The 26,319-nt window shown below is 34.0% G+C and overlaps 1 protein-coding gene across 1 annotated transcript; it reads right to left on the minus strand.

Moving 5' to 3' along the window:
* Positions 1 to 6,469: 6,469 nt before the first annotated feature.
* Positions 6,470 to 17,993, minus strand: LOC127706104 (uncharacterized). Its single transcript, XM_052210570.1, has 5 exons — positions 17,854 to 17,993; positions 11,292 to 11,410; positions 10,407 to 10,493; positions 7,861 to 8,064; positions 6,470 to 6,710 (listed from the first exon to the last, which is right to left on the minus strand). The coding sequence occupies exons 1-5, from the start codon at positions 17,869 to 17,871 to the stop codon at positions 6,530 to 6,532; spliced, it is 609 nt and encodes a 202-aa protein (XP_052066530.1). The 5' UTR covers positions 17,872 to 17,993; the 3' UTR covers positions 6,470 to 6,529.
* Positions 17,994 to 26,319: the final 8,326 nt, after the last annotated feature.

A 26,319-nucleotide genomic window follows, 5' to 3' on the forward strand; every position in this document is an offset into this window, starting at 1 on the left:
CAAAGAGTCACTGCAGTGACGTCACGCTCACTTGGCCTTTGAAAAAAAGTACAATTAGGCGGGAATTTTAAAACCCCCTCTTTAAACATTACACATGTTACATGTAGACATCTTGATCAGTTTGTAAATATGTAAATGAATATATATATATATATATTGGATTTTTTTTCTCACAAACTTAAAGGAGTAAGTTCATGAGTGGTTAAAATTGGCCCTAATATTTTAATGATCTTTAATGATATTTTATTTATGGGTTGGGTGGGTGGGTGGGGTAGGACCTTTATCGGGACTCCGGGATCGGGTGTTTTTAGGCTCGGGATTTCGGGATTGATCCTTTCGGGATCCGGGAATTCTTTTTTCGAATTTCGGGATGTCGGGATTTAAATTTCTTTAAATTCGGGACCTCAGCCTCGGGATTGTTTTTAACTTGAGCCCGGGATTTCGGGATCAGGACCCCTCCGACCCCCCCCCCCCCCACATTGGGTCATTATAAAAAAAACATGTAAATTTCGATGAGGGAAAATTTGGAAAAATGATGTCATTGTTTTAAAAATTTAAATATGTCCTCCTATTCTATAATATGGTAGCAAATATATTCAGAAATATGCAATGATAAAAATGAAGAGTTCCTTCAATTTTAACAAATTTAGGTCATCTTCTGATAGAACCATGTCAATGGTGTTACCAATGTGGGTCTCATTGGGGTCTAAGCGTGACCCGGGATTGCCTATTTTTTGTAAGCGTGACACGTGAAAGTCAAATTATTGTGCCGTTAAAACGGGATAGAAGTCTAGCGGGACACGGGAAATTACAAAAAAATGAGAATTGCTTACGTACATAGTGTAAGCGGGATACGGGAATCTGACAAAACAGTAAGCGGGATCCGGGATCAGAACCCCCCAATGAGACCCCCACCAAAGTATAAAACATGCATTTAGTTACTAAAAATATTGTTAAATATCAAACAACTGTTCCAATTTGTTTTTAAGGTTAAAATTACTACTTATTGACATTATTTTTATAGGTATGCATTCTATTTAAACATAAATTTCATAGTAAATTGTTGTAAAAAAGTTGGCTGTCCTAATTATGGCAGTTGTTAATATTAGAAAATACACTTAAACTGAATATATGTAAAATACGTAAGACAAAATGATTAGATAATGCCTAATCCTTCGTTTACGGCCTGAAAACACTTTCATTTGTTAATAAAAAATAAAAATTATTGCATTTTTATATAGTAACACCACTGACCCTTCAGTAATTACAATAACACAGAAGTATCACCATTGACAACACATTTCAAATTTTACTTTTATTAAGAACTGACACAAAACAAAGAAAACTGAGCAAAAGAAAAAGAAAAACATATATTTGTGTTGTAACGTCAATTTTGGTCACATTTTTAATAATTCTTAAAAGTTTTTAGCATATATATTTACTTTGGCCGCAACCAATGATCCAGAAAGTGTTTGAGTCTAGGGATTCAATTCATCATTGGCATGCAATTGTTGGTTATGTTCCGGACCATATGAGTATTTGGACCATACGCGTATGGTCATGACCATATGCGTATACTTATATGGTCCGACCATACGCATACGGTCGGACCATATGAGTATATGAGTATTTGGACCATACGCGTATGGTCATGACCAAAGACCATTTGAGTATTATACTCGTTTGGTTTTCAACGGGCCAGACCATGTGAGTATTTAGACAATATAGGTATTTTTTCGGATGAATTTTAGCTTCCTTCGCAGGAACGTTTAACACACAGATTCTCCGAACCCAAAACGGCACAAGTAGCTAACAAAATTCCTTTAACTTTGTCTAAATCTTGTCTTCGACTAGTAGATTTAATTTATAGTGCCTTTCTGTTGTCGACCTTTCGGTCCGTAAAGCCACATTTCTTCTAATGTCATCATATTTTCATTTAATGCACGTGTTTTTGCTCCTTAATATACGATCTTACTGTTATTGTATTTTGAATATTTATGAAATTTTAATTTAATAAAAACAAATTTAATCAACAAAATAATTTGGGAAAAAAAAAGAAATGAAAGAGAGTTCAATGATCAAAGTTCCTGTGTTTTAAGCAGCTGAGATAACTTCTTATTAAACAGTTCATTTAGATATTTCTTTGAAGTTATTTTCAAAGTCGACATATTGTGTTTCGTAAGGACAAATCGATATAGTAGCCATGTAAAAAATATTTTTTATATTATAATAATCTTACTTGTAAGTAAAATTCACTTTATTTCATTAATCATGTAACATTGATAACCTGAAGTATGATTGAATAAGTCAAAATTTCATTTTGAGACAATCTTAATTACGCGACACCTTTTTAACATTCATCATCAGTAAATTACCCTTATCAAATGGAAAAATCAAAAGCTCAAACACATGAAACGAGTGGAAAACAACTGTCATATTCCTGACTTGGTACAGGCATTTCTTTGTGTGGAAATTCAAAATGGGGGATTAAACCTGATTTTATAGCTAGCTTAACCCCTCACTTGTATGGCAATCGCATAAAATTCCATCATTATATTGACAACAATGTGTTAACAAAACAAACAGAAAGGATATATAACTTAGAGTTAGTAAAATCTAGAGACTGTTGGTGGGAAAATGATGCGATCAATCTAAGAACTTGGAAAGGAGTCCAAAGCTGCTCGGTCGTTTTGTTGTTTTATTATTTATTTTTATTCAGAGCAGTAGGACTTAAAAACATAGGCCAAACTGATGCTAAGTAAAACAATAAACGAAACAAAAATTGGACTTAACCATAATAAGTGAATGCAACAAGCTAAAAAATGATTTTACAGTATGACAATAGACATTATTTTATTTTACCAATCATTGGCCTTGTCAGGCAAGATACACAAACATCATTATACAATAGTTATTATAAAACATGCAAGTTTTTAGTGAAAGTATGGTATGTCAGTATCAAAATCAAGAGAATGCCACACTCTGTGTACATCTAATAACCCAGCATTACTCGTTTGGGAGTCCGTATAGTAACCAATTGCATGGCAACATTTCTGTTCATCTATACCCAAAATGTCATCTTTTTCCAATGGCAGTCCTTATTTCCCGCATTCATTCCAGTCGCCTTTTTATTTCAGAGCATTAGTACTAGTAACTGAATTGTTAATTAGTTCTTGTTGTGAATATATTGTGTTAATTGCCACTTGACGTTAAGCAAAAAACAACCAATTAATTTCTATAAATACTACGAGCAAAAGTAGTCGTTCGTTCAGAAGTGAAATTCCATAACCTGAATAGAGAATACTCCCATCTAAGCACGTTAAAGACCATTTGACCTTATCTTAGGGGTTCATATAGATGACATAATGCAATGCAAAGTTTCCGTCCCTACTTGTTTATGTGCACGACTGGTGCAATTAGTGAAGCGGGAACTACTTACAATTTTGCAGCACTTGAGATCATCAGCAAATTTTTGTGTTCATATTGCACAATCTTTATTTTTCTGAACTTTTTTTATTTGTTCGTGCATTAACTTTGTTTTGCCATTGTTAAATCAGTTTAACATCGACAAATAGTTTTAGATTGTCCTTCGACCATGTATCGTCTTCCCTTTCTTTTGACATAATTTCTTCTTCTATAACTGTTGGTCAGATTTAAAGTTTAATTGCTTTTACACTTATTAAGTACAAATGTCATAATTATTGAATCACCCATAGATCGACAAGGTTGTACAGAAATATAGTAAACTGAAATATCGTTCGACAACAAGCAAGACCCATGCTGAAAGATAGTGTCCGTTTAAATTGACTGTGGGGCAGTTACGTCCGGTCAGACTGAAAACTAGAATTGAGAACGGAAACAGGGAATGTGTCAAAGAGACAAAAACCCGAGCAAAGAGCAGAAAATACCCATGGCCACCTATAGGTCTTCAACGCTGAAGAAAATCCCGCTGCCGGAGGCGGGCTGCAGCTGGTCCTTAAACACTAATCAAATGGTTTATGTTGGACGAAAACCCTGGCAATAACTCTTTAAAATTCCATGAGGAATTCGCAGGTGATACATTGCAAGGCAAAATATCTGCCCCTACCCAAGATACCCCTTCTCAATTTGATAAAAATAAGTTTAATACAAATTTGAATATCATATTTCTCAATAAACAGTTTCGTTTATCAAAGCAACACTGCATTAAATAGTTACACAGCATTATTGCACAATATCTAAATGTCGAAATACTTTTACACAATATACTGATGAAATAAATTGTGAGAACTGCTTACAGACTGCGTGGTACTGTTCAATAGTCCACAGCTAGTATATAAAAAAGGATCGTGCAATCGATTAAATATATGCGCGGATTACAATATGTACCGATATACTACTATAATGTAGTTCATTGTATTGTTTGATACGTGTTTCCATAGTTGCTAAGTCTTTAGTTTTCTGTGTTGTGTTTTGTGTACTGTTGTTTGTCTGTCTGTCTGTCTGTCTGTCTTTGTCTTTTTTAGCCATGGCTTTGACAGTTCAATTTCGATTTATGAGTTTGAATGTCCCTTTGGTATCTTTCGCCTCTCTTTTATGAAGCAGAAAATAAAGTGTTTGGTGATTGCTTTAGTATAGATAAAATTATATGTTATAGATATTTCATATCTTTTGGATAGTTTTGCGGTGTTTCGTAAATTATACCATAGCTTTTGTTGAAACCCCCGGCAATAACCTCACGAGACGAAGTCGAGTGAGGTTGCCGAGGGGTTTCAACAAAAAACTATGGTATAATTTACGAAATGCCGCAAAACTATCCAAAAAATATGGAATATCTGTTTTAACCTATCGCATCTTTTGATGTTTAAAATTGTATATTTCATATATTTTGTTTGTTTACTTTAAAAATAGTTTTGATAAGAATCAGTTAAATAACCCTTTTCGGGCCTTACACATAAAGCTCCGCCTACTTTTTAAAATAAGCACGGGATTCTGAAACAGCGGGAAAATCAGTAAGACGAGATGTTTCGACAGCGATGGATGCACATGTACATTGGTGACGGATAACGTTACAGACGAACAAATGTTAAAGGAATTAGATGTTCTGGATATGGTCATTATGGACGCAAGAGACCCCAGATTAAAAGTTGAACTGCAAAGTGTTAGTTTTTTTTTATTTTATCAAAATGTTAGAATGTTTCAATTTTTTAATATTCATTTATAATTCTGAGGAAATTAATTTCACAAGAAACTTTTTGAGAGTTTGGATGAATCATTCCACATTTTAATTTGTACTGAAGCCCAAGTCGTACATTAATTAAAAGGGATTTCAAAAGTTCATGATTAAAATCACATGTTGACTAGCAATAGTTTACACAAAAAGTAAGCTTCATTTAGAAAAACCAGACGCTATCTAATTTTAACATTTCAACATTATTGTTATTACTTGAGCAACCTCGTTAAAGTCTTGATGTTAGCAATGTATAACAAATCGGGTGCGGGTCCAGGAAAGGGGGATATAGCAAGCCAATATTTGGAGTAATACAATGAAAAAGTCTATGAATTTACCAAATATGAAGCTCCTTAAAATGGGCTTGCTCCCTGCCCTCCCCCAAAAAGCCGCCTCGGCAAATTCAAACCTATACATGTAGCTGTACAGTGAAGCCTATGGAATACAATCCAAGTATAAATCTCAATAACCAAAAATCAACTTGTATTTTCCAGTACAATATATACACATTTATATACTTTTTAAAACTTTATTTGTTTGTTTATTTGTTCTAGGAGAGATTTTTTTTCATTTAAAGATATAGGACAACAGAGTTGGTGTACGTGGGTTCGATTCCCACCCTAGGCATTCATTTATATCGGCTGGTACAAAGAGGGCAGTTTAGCTTAGTGGCCCCGCACTGACTCTGTTGTTCAAATGTCAAAAAATTCAGGCAGCAAGGTCTTGCTATCTTTCTTTTTCTCGAAGAACCTATACAACAAAACCATGGTATAATTGTGAAAATTATACCATAGATATCTGGTATAATTTTCGGTTATTGAGATTTATACTCAGGTTGCATTCCCATAGGTTCCATTGCACAGCTATAGGTTAATATATACACATTTATATACTTTTTAAACTTTATTTGTTTGTTTATTTGTTCTAGGAGAGATTTTTTTCATTTAAAAATATAGGACAACAGAGTTGGTGTACGTGGGTTCGATTCCCACCCTAGGCATTCATTTATATCGGCTGGTGCAAAGAGGGCAGTTTAGCTTAGTGGCCCCGCACTGACTCTGTTGTTCAAATGTCAAAAAATTCAGGCAGCCAGGTCTTGCTATCTTTCTTTTTCTCGAAGACCCTATACAACAAAACCATGGTATAATTGTGAAAATTATACCATAGATATCTATGGTATAATTTTCGGTTATTGAGATTTATACTCGGGTTGCATTCCCATAGGTTCCATTGCACAGCTATAGGTTAAATAAGAGTAAAACAAGTTATTTGTAAGCTTAAATATATTTAATGTCATGATAATCGTTCTACACTTTTGTCTCAAACACATTGCCATGAATATTTTTTACATCCACAACACCGTGGGAGCCAAGCTCTTTTAGTTGTTAAGAACCATTTTCCATTTTTTGGACAGGCCACCAGTAGATCTATATAATAGTAACTGTCAGGCTGACACACAAACCACGTGTACCTATTTGGTGATGTTATTCCATCACATAACCTACAATAAAAAGAGAGAAAATTTACTATTTATATTTGTCAGTATCACAAATAACTCCAGACGTTGCAGTGCTCCTTAAGTATAACAAATCAAAATTTAGATGGAAAGTTTCACGCCTTCCTATAACAATCATTTGGTCAATAGATTCATTTACAGAATAGAAAATGGTTTTGAATATGAATGACATATTTGCCACTGAAAGTTAAACTAATGACAATTAATCAGAATTGACAGTACTTAGTTTTTCAATATACTTTTATAAGAAAGAACAAAATATCTGGGTGAATGGACGTCACTTATACACCAAACAAACGACACAAATAACCAAAATATACCTCGGTTATGTTCATTCATTATTCATAGAGGTAGGGCTGTGTTTGTTTCATTCATAGGATCAGAATCTGAAAGTTGTTAAAACGTAGCGGATTTGAATATTGTAGAATCTAAATAGCGTATTTAGAAAAGATTTTCAACAATTCTTATACACATTTGAAACCAAAACCATAGCGCTACACAATTGTGATAAAATACTATGGAACAGTATTGCATATTTTACAATAATTAGTAAAAATTTATATGCAGATGCAGATCCAGGATTTATAAAGGGGGCTCCCAAACTAGACAAAGATTGGAGTAGAACAGGTTAAAAGTCTGGATTAACCTTTAAATGAAGCTCCATACAAAGGAGGGTGCCCTAAATCCACCTCTGGTATAGAAGGACATCATTAACCCTTAAAAATGTGTGTGTGACTGAAAGACATTACATAGCTTTACTTCCAAAAAGAATTTAGGTTTTGATTAAGAATTTTGATCTTTATTTTTTAACGGAAAATTTTGGACCACAAAATAAGTAATTGAAAGGATTGAATTTATCTAATGTGTTAGCCATGTTAACTTAGCTGTGTTATCGAGTATGATTGATATATACACCACATATTTTCCAAAATCATAGCAAAAGTATCTAGCAAAAGATCCCGAACCTGAACCAAGTTTTTCACGCTACACAATTTCTGTGCATAATATTAATTTAAACGCATCGCCTACACCACTGTCAATAATATTGATAATAGTTCTTACATTCATAACAATGGTATAAACAAGATAAACGTGTCATAATTTGATTTTTGTTACCATAGTTATAGATGCTTACTTCGGGTTACATTTAACATGTGGGCACACCCAATTCCTCCATTCACGGTATAGCCAACAACCATCTACCCATTTTCCTTTAAACGTAGTAGAAGTAGGATTAGAGTCGCATAATGAAGTAACAACCCATTTTCCTTTTTGTGGCTCTGTGTATGGATCAGAACTGTAATCGTCATGTTTGGCAGTGGCGGAACGGAAATTGCTTCTACATGAAAAATATAGCAAATATATGTGTTATAATATTAATTGCCTATATCTTATGCTTTTTTAAGTCATTTCTTTATTCAAATATCCATTTATTCAGTAAGATTTGATTTTTTTAATCTAATGTTATCATAACCGTTCTAACAAATTATAGATTAGAAATAAAGTTATCTGTTTATTTTCTAATAGTCAATGTATATATTCATCAATTTGCAGTGATATATGTTACAGTAAAATTTGTTTAATTAGGGATTATATGTATAATTTGAGGTAATCTAAAAGTTAGTGATGATATATTATTATTAAAATTTTCAGGAATATTCCCTAAATAAATTGTCAGGCATTATTCAAAATAACTGGAATTACAATGTACTTAAGTTCAATAATTTATTTTATAAACTCATCTGAAAACTTAATCTTTTCAATGTTTGTCCCGTTTAAGCCAGGACACTATTAAGTATGAATTCACGAGAAAACATTCTTGTAAATAGTAAAAATAAAAATAAATTGAAATAAAAAAAAAATGTCCATTTTATGTTATCATTTCCCTCCTTAAATGACAAACGACGAGTACAGCAGGTTATATAAGCTTTATGTCAAATTGGTTTAAAATGTTGCTATACGAATAAAATTCCTTGAGTACCGATTTCAATTCCCTTTTCTACTGACTGTATACCTCTCTGGAACATGTCACTTATTCGTATATGTATGCAGCTGGATCAGAGACGTGCATGGAAAAAAACCCAAAGGAATTTACATAATCGATGTAATTAAGTTACTAAGCAAATTCAAACGTACCTTATCCCGATCTTAACTTTGAATGTAGATAGTGCTAGGGGCCGTCTTAAACTTGCTGTGAGGTGAGAGGTTTTTTTTTGTTTGCTCCGTGTTGAAGACCCCATTGTGATTTTGAGATGAAAACAGCAATACAAGCGCTGTTCCTTTGCTTTTTGTGTGTATCTTTGCTATGCATGTACTGATTTTGTGTCATGGATGGATGGATACCCATATCCTTTTTTTTTTCTATTATAGACCGAGAAGACATGTACAGAAATCGAGACCTATACGGAGACGACTTTCAATATTTCTATATTGATTGTTCACGTGAGCAGACCGGTATATTGGAAAACTTTGTGAAAAATAGGTATATTTTGGCAAGGATTTGTAAAGTATAGTATACAAATCCTTGATTTTGGTAAATTATAATATGCTAAGGACTATGTGGGACACTCCGAAAACTGATATTTTTGAAAATTTTGTATCTACACGAGTTTTTCAATTCTTTTTTTTTATCAATATGCAGCAATTCTAATGACGATACAACATAACACATAATTTCTTTAAGATATAGGATTAATGTTTAGAAATAACTTTTGACGAGCATCGTCACCGGCATTGTTTTACTATTGATTTTCTCCACTATTTCATATAAGAGTGAATTTTCTATTGTTCTTTGTCATCGGTTTTGCAACTGAATAAAATATCACTGGAAAACTGTTCACTTTAATAAAAGATTTGATAAATGCACAGGGCTGGGAATGAAAACTGTCTAATTAAACCCGACGATAAAGGTGTAATACCACCAAATCATAGTACATCACATCCGGTTGCATACGAAAAAGGGTCGAAAAAAATATTCCCTTGAATTTGATAGTTGTAGGAAATTAATCTTTCTTTTCATTGTAGTAAAAAAAATCTTGGTCAAAAACAAATATCTTGGGTGTTTCAAAGCACCGTTATTTTTTTATTTAGTGTTTCTATAGAATGATAGCATCGATATCACGCATTATATCTAGTCTTAGGTTGGGTTACCACGATGGAAACTGTTCTATTAACCAACACCATGGATACAGGGCCCTCGAACGTCTGGACGATATAACTCTACCCCCCATTTCACAATGGGTTTTGGAGTGCATTCTGACGTGAACGATTTACAACTTGTTGTACTGTACGAGGTTGAGTCAGTTTGCTGTGAACATAAATCAGTGTGTCGTTGAAACATACATCTAGCGTAACATCTTGCAACTAGCAGATGTTGTAGAGCTGATCCAGCACGTCCTTCCAGCTGTAAGGTTTGAGACGTGACTGACCATGATGATGATTCAGATATCACCGCATAATTAATAACACGACAAACTAATCAACAACAGGAGCCTATAATACCAAACACCTCGTCCTTTAGTACCCGGCGGATATCTGTCTCAATGTCAATCATACCGTATCCCCTTTTTCTTATACGGTCAATTTTAAAACAGTTGAAATCTAAACATCTTAGGAAATTTAAGAGAACCAGCTTATAATTAACATATAATATATGTTAATAAAACATCAATGCATACTTACTTATAGCAGTACTTTTTTAGACGATCCAACATTCCTTGTTCATCGATATTTGACCTCTTGAGTCGTAACTGTTTTACAGATGGGTCACTAAAAACAGAAATATATAAAAATTGACGTACGTTCACAATACCTTTGTTTTTGGTACATATATAGAACCTTCTTTACCTGAAGTTTAAGCCATAAATACACAATGTAATGGGATTTTTGCGGTTTTGAAGTCCCACATTTTATTATATCAGCAGTCTTCGTAAACATGTAGTAAGCGTTTCCTAAAAAAAGTAGATGACACTGTTAACAATTTTTGTCCCTATATAGTTTAACGTTGTTTGGTTGGATCAATTGCCAAATGTGTTAAAATTATTGTAATTTAAACATAGGGACAAGTGTTCCGGAGCGACAGAGTAATTCGAAAGATGTTGAAAATCCTTTGGAAAATTTATGGCATAGGAAAATCTTTTGGAGAATATAAGGCATATGTAAATCATTTGTAAAACAAAAAGCCTAGATGATACCATAAAGAGATTGACCAGACGTAAAAACTTGAAACACAAACAATCCGACATCACCGAGAACTTAAAGATTTCGCAACCCGAAATTGCAATTAGCATGCACTTGGGAGTAATCTTACAATCCAGCATACACGATATCCACCATAAAATTACTGGTACCATATAAAAGCTATTTCAAAGATTTTAGTTCTTGATTTTTGTGTTGTATTGAAATTTTCGTAGCATTATGTTTATTAAATTGTAATGTTTTTTTTCTTGTATAGATATCTTTTGTTAATCTTTTCTGATTTTTTTCTTAATTTTCTAAATTTGACTAACTCCTACAGTTTTTTTTATCTATCATGCCTGTTCTATAGTAATTTCATGAATTTGATACCTTGACCGAAGACCTTTTCCGCTGTAACTGTATCCCTGCAACTGATAGTCTGGTTGTGACAGACATTCATTCGATCCACAAGTTACATAAACCACTCCAAACAAGAGCACACATAATACCTGCAGATAGATCATGAGAAAAATCCATAAATATGTAAAGAAATAACGAAGACTGTCAGTATTGTTCCGTGCACTTCACCTATATTATGCAGCAGGCATTTATTGTACTTTTATTAATAATCGACTAATTTATTTTGAGCAAGTACGACATTCTGAATTTGAATTATCTGTGAAATGACGTAGTTGGGTCGTGTTTGTGTTGTTCAGTGTTTAGTTTTCTGTGAAGTGGGCTGGTTTTTTATGTTTGTTTGGTTTTTTTTCGTCATAGTGATTTATGTCTGTTTCCAACTTATGAATTTCGATTGACCCTCTTTCTATATCTCCTCCCTTTAAGTGCATAGAGTTAAACTTATAGCACTGTTGACTACCAGGGGCGTAGCTAGGCCATCATGATGTGTACTCAATGCCAGAGGAGAAGTCATACGGCAGGGGGTATGGGTGCTGCTCAAGGCCCCCAGAAGCTCTGGGATAAATGGTGCAAAATCCTGCATTCTCGCAATTTTCTTGGACTTAAAATGAGCTCAAGAAAATATTATTTTCATGAGTAACAAGTCAACTTCTGAAAATAAATTTGAAAAAAATATATCAATTAGAGAAAAACAAACAAGTACTGTTAGCTTAGAAATTTGGTTTATCTATTGTGTAGTTGGTTGAGCTTGGTTAGGTATTAAGTACAATTAAAATATATGTTGCCACCACCATATATTTTAAATGTCACCTATTCAGACTCAACCTTATATACATTAGAAAAACCAAATTTCTAAGCCAACACCGTGCAACTTAAAGGGTTTTTTTAATTGAGAAAGTACATAAATAAATAGAACTGCATTTCTCTATGTTGTATTTCATAAGTGAACAAGTAGTCTTTCTATCAGCTTTTAATTCTCAAAGTTAAAGAACACGTTGAATGAGGCACCCGTCTTGCATGGCCTAACGTAATACAAAAAAGTCAAAAAACGTTGATCGTCAAAAAACAAAAAAATAAAACATAAAAAAACGGCGAAAATGTTGCACGAAAATTACCCTTTACCACCCCCGTTCAACTTAAGTTTGACTGGACTATTTAAAAATCTGTTATGATGATGTATGTAACTAAGACTATATATTATCATCTCACAGGAAAATCATAAGAATGAATTGTTGTCCATGGTCTCTTTAAAACGTCATATTTTATTTCGTCAGTTATTTTGAAATCTTTAGAAAAGATGTCAGGGTAAGGAGGCATACATAGAAGACGAGACAATTGTTTAATGACACCCCGAGGACTCAGTCATTTATTATCAATTATTTGCATCAGCAACATAATCACGATGCTGGTTACATAAATGAAAAGAGTAGTTTCAGGAATGGAATATAGCTACAAAGTAATTATTAACATGTTTCTGTAATACTTTTTAATTAAGTTTATTACTTTAGTTTTATTCTTACTAAATTTACCATATTTTAATTTTTGTCATATTTTCGATGTGTACGCAACTGCGTTTTTGCGTACGGGTTGCTACGCGCCTGACTACTTCCGTCAGTTAGTTCTTTGCCGACAAAAGGTTCTTTGTGTTGCACTGTATGCATAAAATATGCATTTACGTCTTATTTGCTCATTTAAGGCATTTAAAATTCACGTATTGTGACCTGTTTAAGAGTTACTTGCTGTTGTAAAAAATGTGCCAGTTAATTTATCCCATCAATGTATTCTCACCTTTTGGAAGCAATACATTAATGTTAAAATTCCCTTATGTATTTTCCCTAGGATTTCATTTGCGACAGAATGAACAAATTAGTGTAATGAAAGAATACCGCCAGTGCATTTAAATACCGTAATGTGACCGAGTTGTCTAAATAGATCATATACATTTTATCACTAGCCTGTCAAGACTTCGAACCCCGCACGTGGCAGGTGCGTTCGACTCCAATCTTTATTGACTGGATTTGACAGTTTTTCTACCAATAATCGGTGATTCTTTCCGGGCACTTCGGCTTCCTACCCCATTAAAAACTGACCGTAACGATCTAGCCAATATAGCTGAAAGATGCGTCAAACACAATCAATCAATCAATCAATCAATCACCGAAAGATCTACACACCGAAAAGAAAGTACGCTTACACTGATGCTACCAAAACGCCTTGTTTTCAGAGGCTTTAAAATTATATATTTACCCAATCTCCCTTGGAACTCAATCTAAGATCACGAACGAAAAGCATAAAGTTAACTTGAAGAAGTCAGAATGAATATTCATGAAATATTTTCAACTGGGCTGAACAACACTAAATTCATCACATACAATGTCACTTTGATAATCCTTGTTATTTGTTTAGTTTATGCAGAGGTTTCAGAAGCTGTCCGCGAACATAACTTGTTCTAAAAAAAAATGCACCCTCTTAAAAGCAACCCGGTTGTCAGAAACGACCAAACAGTCTTTGGAATAAATAATATATTCCAGTATTACTATTCAGACTTAAATTTAAGACTATTTAGGTCTGAAAACAAATGTCTGCAAATAAAACAAAATGATACATCTAATAATGTATAACATTCAATTTTGATATTTTCAAGAGATGTTGCTGGATCCTGGAGTTTTGAACTAGAGGCTCTAAAGAGCATATGTCGCTCACCTAGGTCTATGTGCATCTTGAACAATGGACACTCTCCTACATTGTGGACTAGAACAGAATTCATGACAAAATCTCTTTTTTGTTGATCTTGTATTGCTGAAATTTTTTCTGTTTACAGAGTTGACCGATCAGCTTTAGCTTTATCCCACCCCTCTCCCCCAAAAAGGGTATAAACCGATCGTCATTTAAAGGCAATTACTCCTATACGGTTCAACTACTGTTTAGAGTAAAATTTGTATATCTGTTTTGCTGATAATGTTTGCTATTTAAAGTGTTTTCTCACTTTTAAAGATTTCAAGGTGATAAGCAAAAAAGCCCAAATTGGTTAAACTATCATCATTAAAGAGCAAGACCTCCAATAAGGAGTCTACTGACGATTTCTGCCATGTTGATTTATTTGTAGATATGGTCTTGCTGATCAATTTTACTTTTAAAGTGTCTATCTATCTATTATAGTTTTCAAGATAAAAGGCACAAACGTTAAAATTGGTTTAAAATCATTATTAAAGAGCGAGACCTCCAATAAGGAGTCTACTGACTATCCTACTGTCCTATTTGTAGATCTTGTCTTGCTGATCATTTGTGCTTGTTAAAGTGGTTATCAATCTAGTATAGTTTTCAAGATAATATGCACACACGCTTAAAATGGGTATTATTTTACTTGTTTGGCTTTATAACTATTTTGATCTGAGCGGCACTGATAAGTCTTATGTAGACGAAACGCGCGTCTGGCGTATTAAATTATAATCCTGGTACCTTTGATAACTATTTACACCACTGGGGCGATGCCGCTGCTGGTGGATTTTTCGTCCCCGAGGGTATCACCAGCCCAGTAGTCAGCACTTCGGTGTTGACATGAATATCAATTATATGGTCATTTTTATAAATTTCCTGTTACAAAACTTTGAATTTTTCGGAAAATTAAGGATTTTCTTATCCCAGGAATAGATGACCTTAGCCGTATTTGGCACAACTTTTTGGAATTTTGGGTTCTCAATGCTCTTCAACTTTGTACTTGTTTGGCTTTATAACTATTTTGATCTGAGCGTCACTGATGAGTCTTATGTAGACGAAACGCGCGTCTGGCGTATTAAATTATAATCCTGGTACCTTTGATAACTATTAACATGATACATATTTATTATAAGGTTAAATCCTAACTACCCTAATGCATGTCGATACTTTTATTTTGGCATTGCACAAGTCATGTCTTCTTTGACTATCCATGGCGTTAAAACACTAAATCCCTGGGATTTGTTTTAATTGATTTTAGTCTCTGATGCATGATATCTTATTATTAATTGTTTTTGGCTTTTAACTATCTTTCAGTAACTGCGAGTACTCCCAAATCGTACTTTCTTGTTAATTTGCCCTGTTGACACAATTTGTAATGCATTTCTGTTATTCAATGTTTACTTATTTTGTGTTATATCTCGTCTCACTATTTTTAATATGTACCACCTTTGATAAGTATTTAGTATGACGATAAATGTTCACTTCTGTACTCGTACTGTTAACAACAAATTCATTTTTTTGTAAAAATATTTCCGTACTCCTAACAACAAAATTATTATATTTAGATTTACCTGTGAACGTTATTTTATTTAACGCCATTTTGTCCTAGGTTAGAGTTAATATTGTATCTATATTGTGTCATAGATCAAACTTATTCGTTCAGTGTATGTTTACTTGTTTTTGTTTATGTCTTTTTGATCGAGTTAAGCCATTTCAATTGATATTTTATAGTGTGTCTTTTTATGTTGTAATGTTACACTATTGTTTCAGGTTATGGTTAAGGTTGGCGCCTGTTAAAACGTTTAAACCCGCTGCATTTGTATGCACCTGTCCTAAGTCAGGAGCCTGTTGTTCATCGGTTGTCATTTGTTTGTGTGGTTCATAAGTGTTTCTCGTTTCTCGTTTTTTTATATAGATTAGACTGTTGATTTTCCTGTTTGAATTGTGCACTAGTCATTTTGGGGCCCTTTATAGCTTGCCGTTCGGTGTGAGCCAAGGCTCCGTGTTGAAGGCCGTACTTTGACCTATAATTTGTATATCTGTTTTGCCGATAATTTTTGCTATTTAAAGTGTCTTCTCTCTTTTAAAGATTTCAAGGTGATAAGCAAAAATGCCAAAATTGGGAAAACAATCATCATTAAAGAGCAAGACCTCCAATAAGGAGTCTACTGACGATTTCTGCCATGTTGATTTATTTGTAGATCTGGTCTTGCTGATCAATTTTACTTTTAAAGTGTCTATCTATCTATTATAGTTTTCAAGAAAATAGGCACAAACGTTAAAATTGGTTAAAAATCATTATTAAAGAGCAAGACCTCCAATAAGGAGTCTACTGACGATTTCTGCCATGTCCTATTTGTAGATCTTGTCTTGCTGATAATTTTTGCTTTTAAAGTGGTTATCTATTTAGTATAGTTTTCAAGATAATAGGCACACGCTTAAAATGGGTATTATTTTACTTGTTTGGCTTTATAACTATTTTGATCTGAGCGCCACTGACGAGTCTTATGTAGACGAAACGCGCGTCTGGCGTATTAAATTATGATCCTGGTACCTTTGATAACTATTTACACCACTTGGGCGATGCCGCTGCTGGTGGACGTTTCGTCCCCGAGGGTATCACCAGCCCAGTAGTCATCACTTCGATGTTGACATGAATATCAATTATATGGTCATTTTCATAAATTTCCTGTTTCAAAACTTTGAATTTTTCGGAAAACTAAGGATTTTCTTATCACAGGAATAGATTACCTTAGCCGTATTTGGCACAACTTTTTGGAATTTTGGGTCCTCAATGCTCTTCAACTTTGTACTTGTTTGGCTTTATAACTATTTTGATCGGAGCGTCACTGATGAGTCTTATGTAGACGAAACGCGCGTCTGGCGTATTAAATTATAATCCTGGTACCTTTGATAACTATTAACATGATACATATTTACTATAAGGTTAAATCCTAACTACCCTATTACATGTCGATACTTTTATTTTGGCATTGCACAAGTCATGTCTTCTTTGACTATCCATGGCGTTAAAACACTAAATCCCTGGGATTTGTTTTAATTGATTTTAGTCTCTGATGCATGATATCTTATCATTAATTTTAATAATAAAATTATAAATGAGCAATAACTCCCAAAAGAAGTCAACCGTCGATTTTGGTCAGGTTTGACTTATTTTTAGATCTTGCATATCTGATTATTTTTTTCTATTATAAATTTCTATCAATCTATATTAGTTTTTAAGATATAGGCCAAAAAAACGCAAAAAAATGGTAAAAATCGTCGTTAAAGAGCAATAACTACAATAAAATTTTTAAAAAAATGTGAAAATTAGTCATTTAAGGGTACAATGTTTGCATAAAATGAAAAAAAATTCAACATTTTCATACTGAGGCTACCAGTCTTTCAGGGAGGAAACTGAATTCTACATGTTTTCACATTCTAAGAAAAACATTACTTTTTAAATATATTGTATTTTTAGGTAAAACACCGGTCTAGCATCAAAATCGAATATTTATGATTTTATATAAAAAGGGGCTAATCAAAGACAGTTCCAAAGAATAACGGCAAATAAATAGGGGAGCGATATATGTGGAAACTTTAGTTATATTGCACAGGAAACAGATTTCTTAAGCATTTAAAAGCCAGTATAAGAAAGTGAATTATTTATGGACTTTGATGATCTTTATTTAATTCATTGATATACAGCTAAAACAATTTATGAAAAATGTATTTAAATATTTCGCGGTATTTTTAGTTGGATGTTTAACGTTTGAGCTATACTTTTATGTTTATATGAATATAAAGTAAGACATACCTGATACATCAGCAACATTTTTAGAACAACTGCATTCGATTGCAATAGCCGAATATGATATATATATTCCTATACCTACTTAATATTACTTATATTTACAAATTCATATTGTTTTCATTAACTTCTTGCAGATGTTACATTGCAGTCAATTACATGCAGAAAATATTCTTAAATATTAGTTATATCATATTAAACGAACGTTTTGGTAGCTTTGTCCCATGAAAAATGCATCATACTAATGCAGATATGTTAGGATCTAATACTAGTAGATGGCGCATAATAATTTAATCGAGTAACAATTATATCCATATCTCAATCCGATTTTATGGTATATCCGCTTCCTCCTAGTTTGAGGTCACCAACTTCAAGAAATTGACCAAAAAACCAATGTAAATAGCGGAAATGAACTCGTGTTATTGTTTTTTTTTTTAGAAGAGTAGTTTTCATATAAAATGCATTTCAAAATTAAAATTGGTGCTGTTTTTTAATGACTGGATAATCATTCATAAGGTACCATGTACCAAACTTGACTACTTTAATGAGTAATGAATGGAATATATAAACTATCTAAAATAACATTCATAAAATATATGTAGGGCTTACTTTAATGAGATGATGCAATAACGAAATAAGAAACTAGAAAAAGAAAAAAAAAAAAGAAAAAAGATGTCAATGTCCGCCTGATCCGGTCTCCAACAAAAGACATGTGCCCATACAATAGGTAAAGCTCTAATTTGTCTCGGGTCTTAAAATATCATTAACACCACATTCACTTAAGAATGTAGTCACGCAGGTAAAATAAAAAAAATTTAGAATTTAAAATTGATATTATAAGTCAGGAGTGCATTTGAAGCTAAACATATTGATAGGTTATGGAACCCTTTTTCGAGATATTTGTTTTAAAAATGGCGGGAAAATGCTGACTCGGACTTTTACCTTATATTTAGCATTGGCATCATGTGGGTCTCAAATTGTAAAAAAATAAATTACGAATCTGCTTAAATTTTGGTAATGACCTTTTTATGAGCTATTGAAGTCTCCTATGAAAAGAAAAGTGGTTGATATGGGGCAAAATATTTTACCCTGTATCGTAGGATAAAACCAAAGGAGTTCGAACATCTATCAAAAATTCCTAAACCTGACAGGACTACATCCTTACTGACAAAACAGTTTAAAATTTAACACAGTTCATCTACCGACAAAGTTTTACTTCGGATTAGGAAAGGCAATATGGAAATGTGTGTATTGTATTTCTTAGTCTAACTTCAGTGTTTTACATATATGTCACAGCCTAACTGAGTTTTATGAAATTATATAACTAATAAATATTACATATGGTATTTATGATTTTGTATATGTTTTTTTCTAATCCTCTCTTTCAATCATAGTATAGAACAAATAAAATATTGATATTGTTAAAGTTATGCAACTTAAAACAGCTTACACTTTCGACCTAATACAACTTAAGAACTTCGTGCAATTTATTCAGAATGATCTTTATATGTATGATTCATTTTACTTATGTTTTATTAATTTTTACCGATTTATTTTGTAAAAGGGCAATGACAAAAGAAAACAATTCGTTAAATTATATCACATATTATTAAACGGAGATGTGGGGTACATGTCAATGAGACAGCAACCAAACGACACTAACCAGTAAAATACATCTAGAGGGAAAAACAAACGTTGTCTTAAACAATAGACAAAGGTCCATTCAGCTGACCTGCCAATGTTTATCACAACGATTTTACCTTTTTAATTGACAACCAAGGAAATGTTTACTGCCGGTTTGCTTAGTGTCTACTACACGCCATCAGCGTTAATATGTTTTCGCGGAATGAGAATGTTAAAACATGGTGTAGAAGATATATCAAGCATCAAAGCTACGGATTTCACTGTTTTAGAGAAACTTCTAGGATTTGAATTTTCAAATTTTTGGCCTTGAGCATCGCTGAATAGATGTTAAGTGTTAAAACACTCACCTTGTTTCAGTTAAAATGGTACCTTAATTGCTATTTATAACAATAAAAGATAAATTTAAACTTTATTTTTACAGCTACACTTGAATGTGTGAAAACGTCCTGATAACTTTATATCTGACTTCTTTTAGAGTGACGTATACTATGTTTTGTAGGAAATTTTACATACGTCCTCCTTTCAAAAGCGATCGATATTGTATGAAAACACTATTGAATATGTACCGAAGAAATTGTGTTTTGAAATAAGCTGTATAATGTCATTTTTTTTTCTCGACAGCGACGATAGTCGCGGAAAGCGAGACATACGAATTGCTTTTCCGGCGACTACGATGATGATGATGTTGGCGTCAAGAATTGTTAAGTTTTCTGTTTAAGCTAGTTTGGTAGGATCTACTTGTGACAGAGATCAATGAAATTTTGTTTGAGATCGCATTGCTATCAGTACCTATCAGTTTGCCTACTATATTCAGGCCCTGTCAACTAGATCATGGTACAGCGACTTTTAATTAATAAGCAATGGTGCTGACCATCAGATTGTCTTTTTCTGAATTATGTGCCGACAGGCGAGACATATTTCCGTGTCAACAGTTTATCTAAAGTAACAATTTGTAACCCTTCCGGCAGTAGATACCATACGAGATGATACCGAGATATCAAAATATGGTCACTTGGAGTTCCCCGTCAAACATGCAGGAAGAACTGTTTGGCTGTGCGGGATGTATAGATACTTCGCCCCCTCCGGTCGCAAACAATTATTTCAACTGTTTTGCTGTTCAAAAAGGTCTACATTTGCCTTTTTATGAATTGTTTGAACGAAAAAAGTCCAAAATATAGCAATAAAAATAATTTAAAGTAACATAGTAAGACTCGTCCCTAACGAAAACAAAAAAGTATGGAACGCCAAATTAACAAAAATGGATAGTCATAATTACAATTTCGTCGATTTTGCACTTATTACTATAGCAAAAGCCTTTATTCTTAACTAATATTGCATTGTCTTCATATAACTAATTGTAAATAATTATTTTCTTCCTTTTTTAATGAATTATTGCCGAAAATAAACTATTTTGTAACTTTATTTCAGCTATCACTTGAAGTGACCTATGTTCGATTCAGCGTCATTATTTTATTGGAGCTAACCACAGTCACTGTGCTAATTGTTTAGCGCAAGGATCATTTCTATATCAAGTACTATATTATATTATTCTGAATTTCTTATTTCCATGAAAATAATTTATCACAATGGAGTCAAAAATATTTGATTGCGTATCTTGCTCTATCAATAAGTCAATTCAAAATGAATGGTTAACAAAACAAATGTACGAAATATGCTACAGTAAAACACAATCGAAAGTTTTCAAGTAGGGAAAACATCGAACATAGTATACTTTTAAATGCTTTATGATAAATATTGTGCTTAGTTCAAGCTGCTCGTTTCTGTGTGTACTTTGTATATTTTGTCTTGTTTGTTTTTATGTCCTTTTTCGTTTTCTCGGACGCGATTTAAGCCCATTGATTCAACTTCTCTTGTCATCCTTTTGGACACTTCGGTATTCTCGCTTTTCAAATAATTCATTATCTTCAGTAGGGTTAGAATTCCTAAGAAATTGAGAAATGGACAAATGAATTACAGTGTATAGACACACTAAAAAAGAAACATCACACGAACAAGAAAACATTATTATTTAGAGTCAACGTTGTTAATACTTCTTGTTCCGAATAATATTATAATGTGTATTGATATGTTATATGACATATAATGATTAAAGTATGCATCAACAAATAATTTGTGTTCTAACTCTTTTCAGCTACAACTATACCATGGAGAAATGCATTGTGTGCCTAAAAGATGACCACCCAACAACGCTGATCAAATTGCGACAAAAAGGTTGTCTTGGGAATCATCAGAGCTAGCCAGGAAAGAGGAGACTGTTTGTCCGCATTAGAGGGTAATTTTGTCCATCAACTCTGCAGGAAAACATATACCAATCCAAATGATATAAAGAAATACAAAAAAGAAAAACTTGTTCTACGAGAAACAAATACAAACACTCCAAAATTACAATCAAAGTCCCATTTTGATTTTAAACATCATTGTTTATTCTGTGGAAATGAAGCAACAGACTCCAAGAAAAAAGACAAAAATGTATTTCCAGTTCGTACTGATGATTTTGAGAGTAGCAAACAAGATGCTTGTGATCTTCGAAATGATGATTGGGCAGCCGAGGTTCGCGGAAGACTTGAGAGCGTGAGCGACCTCCATGCAGCGGATGCTGTTTATCACCAGGCATGTAGTGTAAACTTCCGCACGTGCAAAAATATTCCTGTATTTCGTTCTCCCATATCACCGGACGCAAAGCCTGAAAACAAAAGAGGAAGGCCAGCTTTGCAAGAAGACGGCTTCTACAAAATAGTCGACTTCCTTAAACATCATGACGACGAACAGATTTCGATATCAGATCTTGTTGAAAAAATGGACGAGATGTGTGATGGGAATGCTTATAGCCAGATATATTTGAAGAAAAGATTGAAGCAACATTTTGGAGACGAAATCATTATTACCGATATACCAGGTAAAAAAAGTGTTGTAACTCTACGAGAAACCGTGAGTTGTATTCTTCAGGACTATTACCAGAGGCCAAGTAATCTAAATCCAGATGACGAAAAGAGAGCTTTGATCAAAGCAGCTGCCAAACTGATAAAAAGCGACATCCGATCTGTAGATACCACAAAGTCTATTTATCCAACTCCAGCCAACATTGCATCAGTTGATACAAATTTATCATACTTACCCGAAAGCCTGCTGTTATTCCTTTCTACTATATTTTCTGAGAAGGACCCATTAGTGAAAATAGCTTCCATAGGACAAGCAGTAATGCAAGCTTCACGACCTCGAGCACTTATTACACCGCTTCAACTCGGTCTAGGAGTACAAGTGCATCACAACTTCGCTTCACGATTTCTTGTGTCCACATTGAACAGCTTAGGATTTTGTTCGTCATACTATGAAGTCCAGAAGTTTGAATCAAGTGCTGCAGCTGTACAAGGAGTTGACCGTCCAGGCGATGTAAGCAACAGCTTTGTACAATTTGTAGCAGATAGCGTTGACCACAACACAAGAACGATAGACGGCCTCAACACTTTTCATGGCATGGGCATTATAGCTGGAATTACGCCTGGTACGAAGAGAACACAACCCATTCCTAGAATAGCTTTTTCTACTGATGAAATAAAGGCATTAGCAAAGATAGAGATCAAATATTACAAACCTCAATCAGATCGCATAGCTGAATTAAGTTATGCGGAGTTGAAAAACTTAAACACACTGGATAAGACTTTTCGTCTTGATCTGCTGTCGGTTATTGTTTGGCCTTTCAAGTATCCAATACCAATGTGGTCTGGCTTCATGCAGATGGTTCAGACAGGAGACTACCCAGGAAAATCATCGGTTTCATTCCTGCCTATGATAGATTTAAATGCTTCGGACATGACCTGTATTTATTCCACATTGAACTTCGTCGCCAAACAAGCAAAGCGTTATGACATAACAGCAATCTTGACTTTAGATCAACCTCTGTATTGGAAAGCCTTCTCAATTATTGAAAACGAAAATCCAGGAAGCACCTTGAAGTCTATGGTTTTACGATTAGGACCATTCCACCCAGAGATGAGCTTCCTCGGCTCAATAGGGAATCTTATGAGTAATACTGGTTTGAAAGAGATGTTAGAACTCATATACGCTCCGAATGCCGTCACGCATATCCTTAGCGGAAAAGCTGTAGCTAGAGCTTTAAGAGGTCACATGTTGGTGGATACAGCACTGTATTGTTTGTTGATTGCAGAGATATTCAATATTGACGTATCTAAACTTTTGGAGGAACCCAATTCAACCCTTGAAACAACTGAAATGAAGGAAATTGATGAATTATATTCCCAATTATCCTCTGGAGAGCTGTCAGCTTCAGAAGCGGGTGAATCGGACGTCTTGAAAAACCTAGAAACAACGGTCCGGAAAAAAACTGAAATTTTAAAGCAAAGTCGTACAGCAAAGTTGTGGCTGCAATATTCAGAAATGCTTCAGGTTTTAAGACAATTTATCAAAGCAGAGAGAACCGGTAACTGGCCTCTTCATTTGCAAAGCATCCAAGCAATGTTGCCCTTTTTGGCTGCATCTGGACATAATCTGTACACGAAAACAGCATACGTTTACTTAATGACAATGCAATCTTTAGACAAAGACCATCCTGATGTGTATGCTAATTTTATCAATGGGAATCATGTCATAAGACGCAGCAATAGGTACTGGGCTGGAATATCTTCAGATTTATTTATAGAACAAGTCCTAATGAGAAGTGTGAAAACAGCGGGTGGATTGACGAGAGGTCGAGGAATGACCGAAAGCCAGCGTTCCCTTTGGCTTATGTCCATGCCAGCATGTGCTGAGATTAATCAAGCTATGCAGGATTTGTCCGGGGTAGGATACTTTTCTAGTGAACAACACAAAGACGAAACACATGCAAGACAAAAAAAGGACACTAACGACATTCAAACTCTTCTCACGTTCTTGAAAAGTCGGAATCCATTCATTGATTTAGAGGTAGACCGTTCACTACGAAACATTGAGACAGGAGTAGTAGCTGATAAAACCTTGAATGTAGATGATGCCAAAAAGGTTGGGACTTCCATTCTACCAGAACTAGTAGGAAAGAATATAGCTGATCACACGTTTAGGAGAAAGAAACAAGCCATTACGCTTGGAAACAAAATTCAGGCAAAACTTGACGGCGAACCTATCAGAATAGATTCACAGCTCCTTTTTCAGAGATGCACCACTGCTGCGCAAGGTATTTTCGAAGATATTTCAGAGATATTTCAATTTGAATTATGCGGAGTTCCTTCATCAATATTTGAAACCACGGGCCTTCCAAGAGAACCCCAAAAATCAACCCTTGCCGAATATATGTGGAATTTGATTGAACTTAAACCAAAAGCACCAACAGAAACCCACTTTGTACTTGATGGTGGTTCTCTTATACACCGTTTACCATGGACAAAAGGAGCTACAGTTGACACCATATGTATGACTTACGTCAATTATGTTAGCAATCACTATAAAGATGCAACTGTTGTGTTTGACGGATATCCATCAGTTCCAACTACAAAAGATGTAACTCATTTCAGACGTACTAAAGGAATCATATCTCCAAAAGTCAATTTTAACAATGACACACCAATTAAAACAAAAAAAGATGAATTTCTTTCAAATTCAGAAAATAAACAGCACTTTATCAATACCCTTGGAGAAAAACTTAAGGACGGACATGTTCAAGTTATCCATGCAGAAGACGATGCCGATCTAAAGATTGTGCTTACAGCAATAGAAAAGTCGGCACAACATACAACTACCGTCATAGGAGAAGACACTGACCTACTCATACTGCTCTGTTATCATTCAAAAGATACTATAAACAAGATTTACTTCAAATCAGAAGCCAAGCAAAACACTCACAAAATAAAGATTTGGGACATAACAGAGACAAGGAGAAAAATTGGACCACTTGTTTGCAATATTTTGCCATTCATTCACGCCTTTAGCGGATGCGACACAACATCTCGAATTTTTGGTCAAGGCAAGGGCACGGTTTTCAAGAAAATTAGTACTAACATTAAATTACAAGATCATGCAGCTGTCTTTTGCCAGGAGTCTAATGTCGAGAGCCTTCATAATGCAGGAGAACAAATCTTTGTTGCATTATATGGAGGGTTACAAGATGTTGAAACATTAGATATGCTGCGCTACAGAATATTCGCCTCCAAAGTTTGCGTTGGAAATATATATGTACAAGTGCACACCCTCCCACCAACATCTGACGCTGCTAAGCTACATTGCATGAGAGTTTATCATCAAACTCAAGTTTGGATTGGGAAAGGTGATAAATTAGATCCAAAGGACTGGGGTTGGCATGTTGAGGACAATAAATTGCTTCCAATTAGAACAATACTACCACCGGCTCCCGAAAAGCTTCTTAGGATAATCAGATGTAATTGCAAATTTAACTGTGACACAAAACGATGCTCCTGTCGTAAACACGGAATAGACTGTTCCCCAGCATGTGGGGAATGTCGGGGAATGAATTGTTCAAATACAAGTAACATTACAGAAGCCGATGAACTTGACGACATGTGAAGGCATCAATATGCATGTACATTGCAGAGACATATAACTATACATTGAGAAGACTTATATCAAAATTGTCTGTTTTTTGTTAAATTAAAACAAAATCAAATATTTTCAAAGATAAATTTTTCAGAAATTATATTTATCATCCTAATACTTTTAGGTGAAAACAAAAGTAACCAAGTAAAAATCAAAGTAATCAATTATTGAACAGTTTAGGCCATTTATTATATTAATTCAATGAATGTTATAACAAATCTAACATTAAAACATTTTTTGTAGAAATTTATTTCATTTTTTATTTGG

This window comes from Mytilus californianus, unplaced genomic scaffold (genome assembly GCF_021869535.1).
Source record: "Mytilus californianus isolate M0D057914Y unplaced genomic scaffold, xbMytCali1.0.p SCAF_6, whole genome shotgun sequence".
NCBI lineage: Eukaryota > Metazoa > Mollusca > Bivalvia > Mytilida > Mytilidae > Mytilus > Mytilus californianus.

Coding starts and splice junctions, on each gene's coding strand:
- LOC127706104 (XM_052210570.1), bottom strand. Junction 10,494..11,291: donor GGAAAAGGTCTTCGGTCAAG/GTATCAAATTCA, acceptor TTCTGTTTTTAG/TGACCCATCTGTAAAACAGT. Junction 6,711..7,860: donor CATGTTAAATGTAACCCGAA/GTAAGCATCTAT, acceptor TTTTTATTGTAG/GTTATGTGATGGAATAACAT.